The sequence below is a fragment of the Neophocaena asiaeorientalis genome, unplaced genomic scaffold (genome assembly GCF_003031525.2).
Source record: "Neophocaena asiaeorientalis asiaeorientalis breed wild unplaced genomic scaffold, Neophocaena_asiaeorientalis_V1.1 scaffold78, whole genome shotgun sequence".
NCBI classification, from domain to species: domain Eukaryota; kingdom Metazoa; phylum Chordata; class Mammalia; order Artiodactyla; family Phocoenidae; genus Neophocaena; species Neophocaena asiaeorientalis.
This window is the reverse complement of record NW_020175018.1, coordinates 15,071,377-15,076,750: the sequence shown is the minus strand read 5'-3', so window position 1 is coordinate 15,076,750 and position 5,374 is coordinate 15,071,377. Positions and strand designations below refer to the sequence as shown.

At 60.2% G+C, this 5,374-nt stretch overlaps 1 protein-coding gene across 1 annotated transcript in view; it reads left to right on the top strand.

Annotated features, from left to right (window-relative positions):
* FIBCD1 (fibrinogen C domain containing 1) overlaps positions 1 to 5,374 on the top strand; it is a 31,860-nt gene that overhangs the window by 5,122 nt on the left and 21,364 nt on the right. The window contains exon 2 of the mRNA XM_024762603.1: positions 4,349 to 4,828. Coding sequence (XP_024618371.1) covers positions 4,349 to 4,828 — 480 coding nt within the window. The remainder of the gene's footprint in view (positions 1 to 4,348; positions 4,829 to 5,374) is intronic.

The following is a 5,374-nucleotide window of genomic DNA, read 5'->3' as shown; positions in this document are numbered from 1 at the left end:
AAAAAAAAAGAGGCAGGACAGGGCACTCTTCCTCAGGGCTCATAGAACAAGCCAACGAGCCCTCTTCGCAAGTCTTTGGGACCCCAGAGTTTTGAGCAGAACATCCAGCTCCTCATTTTAAGGGGTCTCTGGGATCCCCCTTCTGCCAGGGTCAGGGGATCAGAGTCCAGCCCAGGTCAGGAGTCATTTGCCTGGCCGTGGGAGCAGATGTGGGCTCCTGGGGAGAGGCAAGGAAGACTCCCCCAGGGGCTCTAGGCTGGGCAGGGGCTGGGCTGCCTGCCCCCTACATGATCCATGAGCCCATGTGCAGCTCTGAGTCCCTGCTGGGCCCAGAGCACGCACCACGTCCCCCTTGGATTTCCCAATCCAAAGCCACACAGTGTGTTTCTGCCACGATGAACAGCCATGCTGCCAGTGGCTGGGGTGTGCCTAGGAGATGGGGGGCTGGGAGCAGCCTTGCCTGGCCTCCCCCAGGGGGGAGACTTTCTTCTTCCCCCTTTGGTACAAGGAGTGTAGTCTCAGCCTACCCAGGGGACCACAACCCAGCTTCCTTAAAAAACAAAGAAGAAGAGGGGGTGCAGGCTGGGCGGAGCACAGTGGCCGTGAGCCTCTTCCTCCAGAGCTCTTCTGGCCTCCGCCAGACCCATGGAGGCTGGGAACTCAGAGGAGGCAGCTGGGACGGACGCCACCCCTCAACCGAGGCAGCTCTGGGGCTTCCTGCCCCCCACCTCCCCTGGCACGAGCCCATCTTGTCCTCCCCTTGGCTGGGACTTCGCGGGCAGCCTTGGACCGTGGGCCAGCACTGGGGGTCACACAGGGGACGAAGCCACATCTCTCCAGCCGGGAGCTCACACAGGTGTTTAGTACCAGCAGTGGGGCTCAGACCCTGGTTCCTCTGAGGCTCACCGCCTGGGATACCTTCCCGATCTCCAGGCACCTTGCCCCTGAGAGGCGGGGGCCCTGTGTGCATCCTCCCGCCTCCCGCAGATCCCAGGGGTGTGGGCACCCAGTCTTCCCCAGCCCAGGGCTGATGAGTAAGCGCCAGACCCCCGCACGCTCCGCTGGGCTGCTCACGCCTGAAGCCCCCCTTTATCATCTCGGGCAGATTTCTTTGCAAGGCACGTAAGCGGCAGCCTATAAAAGCGAACAGCACTTCATGTTTAAGGTGATCTCTGAAGACTGATTCTCCTCTGCTGAGTGGCCTGTTTCATCTCCAGGCTCATCGTCCCCCTGCCCCTCAGGGGACACCTTGTAGCCTTCTGCAGCCCCTCCCCTCCCTTGTGCCCTCTGTCTTCCCACCAGGGACCAAGGGCCTGGGTGGAAGTGGATGCCGAGAGGGCTGGGATCCTGGGACACAGGAAGGACGAGGCCGGCCACTCTGCCTCGCCAGCTGGGGACCTTAATGCTCTTCAGTGGAGGACGTCGCTCAGAGCAGCTCGGGGCAAGGTGTCTCCCAGCGGACTCCGGGAGGGGCCTGACAGGGACTTACTTGCTGACACAGGGTTTGTCTCTCAAACCCCAGTCACACTTCTGGCAGAGGCGGGAATGGGGTCAGATGGCTCAGCAAAGAGTCTCGGCACAGATGGGCGATTCCAGAGTCACCCGGGCCTGGGTTCAAATGCTGGCTGTACCGCTTGCCTCCCATGTGACCTTGGGCAAGTGTCTTCTCTCTCTGAGCTTCAGTTTTCCCATCTGCAAAATGAATCCAACCACAGCAGGGGGGTGTTGGAGGTTTCAGTGGCAGGAACACAGTACGCACTCAAGGGTTAGCGGTGATAAGGCAGGGCCTGTCCGTGTGGAACGTGTTGACCCGCAGTGACAGGGATGGGGCGGCCTGGAGGTGGCCTTCATTCCCTGCCACGCCATCCCAGGTGGGCACAGGGTTCAGCGTGGGGGCTATGGCCTCTGCCCTGCCAAGCACCGTAGGTCCCAGGGCCTTTGCCTCCTCCCCAAGCCAGCAGGGTCACGGAGAAATGACCTAGTCCATCTGCCTGTCCCTCCGTCAGTCCAACAACCAGCCGCTCTGTGCCTTTTGTGGGGTGGAGGGGCTCATGGTCTAGGGCAGGTTTCCTGGACCTGGGCATTGCGCGTCCCCAAGTCCCAGATTTCCTTGTATCCACAGCTTTCATCAAATCCCCAAGTCCCCAAGGGAATCCGTGACCCCAAAGAGGGTAAGAATCATAGTCTACGGGACATGCGTTCCCTCAGGGCAGGGCTGGGGTGATTTTCCCTCATTGTCCCCCAGTCAGGGACTGGCTTGGAGCCTGGCTCATGGGGACCCCGAGGAATATTGAACGGGTGTTTGAGTGAATGAATGAAGTCAAAGGTGATGACTGTATTGGTAAATGCCACCGTTGGGGGAGGGAGGGCTGTGGGAACACCGAGGGAGAGCCCCACCCATACCGGGAGAAGGGCTGAGGAAACAGTCCTGGAAGAGGTGACATCCAGCGGAGCCCTGAAGGAAGAGATCAAGTTTAGGCCAGTGGAAGAGAAGCAGAGGAAGCGGATGTCTCGGGCTGGGGGCGCAGCCTGTGCAGAGCTGCCGACACCTTAGGGTCTGGCTGGAGTAAATCGCGTAGGTGTGGGGAGCCCAGGATGGATGTGCCCCCCGGGCCTGGGCAGGGATGGAGAGGGGAAGGGTGGAGTGTTGAATCCCATCACTGCGGCGACAGGCTAAGGAATCCTCTCCCTCATGTTGCCAACAACACAGACCCCCTCCTTCATCCTTGTCTGGTACCAAGTAGGAGATTCAGGAGTTACTTGTAGAATTTTGAATTTATGGAAAAGAAGCTGTTTGCTCTACCATGTTTTCTCATAGTAAAACGCGGGATGTAAGAGGCTATTTTATATGTCACCAAGAAAGAAAGGAAAGTTGTCAATTACAATTGTAAGGTTCGCCGCAAACGTCGGAGATGTTAAAATGCGAAGGGAAAAAAAATAAAACAGGGAAGGTACATCCTAGCATCAGTGACACAGAAATAGCACTTTGGGTGGAAAATAAAAAACCCAACACCTCCAGAGGCTCTGTGCACATTGATCATGAGATAATAAAAGCCGCTAATAGTTATTGCCTAAACACAGCATGACAGGCACGGCTCCGAGTGCTTTAATATACTAACCTGTTTAAAGATGTGTCTTGGATTCAGAAAGTTGAAAATGTGGGGGAAATTCAGTGGTAGGAGATGCCTGGCCCTGGGGAGGAGGCAGGAGGCTGAGGGTCCAGTCTGAGCTCTGCTTCTAATCTGCTGTGTGACTGTGGGCAAGCCCCTGGCCCTCTCTGGGCCTCAGTCTCCCCATGTGTCCAATGCTCAGTGATCGCTTTGCAAGCTCCTTTTGGGCCATGCGTGATTCGGTCCAGCGAGTCTGGATTTGCTATACATCATGGTGCCTCCTTTAATTACAAGCTGCACTGGGTTCCAGCTTCCTTTGTACTTAGTCCCTACTGGGTCTGCGGGGTGGAGGGGGTGCTTTGTGAAGAGGTGGGGGGAGGAGGAGGAAGGAGAGGAAAGGGGGAGGGGAGATGCTCAGGTGGCCACCCTCTGCCTGGGGACTCGTGGCAGCCTTGTGCGCCTGCAACGGCCTCGGGACTCGGGATGTGGGTGCTCTGGGTTGAAAGGGACCTTCAGTGACGGGCACCCGTGACCCCAAGGCACTCATTCCGCTCAGACAGCGCAGTGATTTGCAGCATCGCTGCTGTCACTGTTACAGCTCTCTTCCTGAGTTTGCACAGCGGGTACCTGCATATGGGGTGGGCATGTCATTATTGCCCCCATTTTACAGATGAGGACAACAAGGCTCAGGGGGGTGAAGTCCCTCACCCAAGGTCACCCCGCAGGAAATGACAGCTTGGGGACCTGAGTCCAGCCCGTCTGGCTGCAGAGTGGGAGTCTCCACCTCCCGCCCTTACCAGACCCAGGAGGGCTCCACGTGGGGAGATGTGCCTACCCCAGGCAGGCCACGTGGGCCAGGACAGGGGCAGCGAGGGAAGGGTGCCTCTCTCTCCATTGGTCTCCCCGGCTCTGCCTCTGTTTCTCTTGTCATCCTCTCCATCTTTGTCTCCCTACAAACTTTCGCTCTCTCCATCTTGCTATCTTTGGTGTGTTCCTGTCTCTGTCTCCCCTCTGGGACTCTGTTTCTCATCTCTGTGTGACTCCCTTCCCCCGTCCCCAAGAAGGGGACCCTCTGAGCCTCGTCCAGGCCTCACAAAGGCCAGAGGCCCCATCCTAGGGCTGCCTGGGCCCTCCTCACCGGGCAGAGCTGGAGGCCCCGGTCTGCCCCTGATGCTGCCCCCTCTCTCTCCTGTCTGTCCCTCTGTCTCTGTGTCCATGTGCCTCGGGCTGGCCCACAGCGGCCGAGCTGCACTTACGCGCTGTGCACCGTGCTGCTATCCCTGGCCGTGCTGCTGGCCGTGGCCATCACCGGCGCTGTGCTCTTCCTGAACCACGCCCATGCGCCGGGCACGGCGCCCCCGCCCCTCGTCAGCACCGGGCCAGGCGGTGCCAACAGCGCCCTGGTCACCGTGGACAGGGCCGACGCCTCGCGCCTCAACATCCTCATCGACCCGCGCTGCCCCGACCTCGCCGACGGCTTCGCCCGCCTGGAGGGCGCCCAGGCCTCTGTGCTGCAGGCACTGAGCCAGCACCAGCCTGAGCCGTGGCTGGCGGGGCAACAGGAGCGGGAACTGCTGGACACCTTGGCTGACCAGCTCCCCCGGCTGCTGGCCCGGGCCTCGGAGCTGCAGGCGGAGTGCATGGGGCTGCGGAAGGGGCACAGCACGCTGGGCCAGGGGCTCAGCGCCCTGCAGAGCGAGCAGGGCCGCTTCATCCAGGTAAGGGTGGGCTCTGCGCCTCGGGGTCTGGGCAGGGGTGGCAGGAGTCAGGGGCACGCCGGCCCCGCTGGGTGCCTGAGGCCCGCGGCATCACTCAGTCCCCAAGTGCCCCGGGGCCAGGGGCTGTGGCCATTCCCGTCCACGGACTAGCAAATGAGGCTCAGGCAGGTGAGAGTGTCATCCAAGGCCACACAGCTGGTGCGGCCAGGATTCAAACCTTTACCCGAACGCCTTCCTGGTGACCTGGGTATTTGTGTAGCATCCATGGCGTCCAACAGTCGAGTCAAATCCAGGGCTGGAGGGGCTTCCCAGGCGCTCCAGAGCAGGTGAGACACCGGCAAGGCAGGACGTGGCCTCCGTCAGGCTAATGGAGGTTCAAGGTCATGTGGCTCGTCAGCGGCAAGCCCTCCCCCCAGTTGTGCCACGTGGCCAGAGAGAGCTGCACCCCCTCCCCAGATCCCCCCGTTCGCTGCCATTTGATGCCCACAGCTTTCCAGGGAAGGAGGGACCAGTTGAGGAGCTCAACCAGGCCCGCAGACTGTTCCC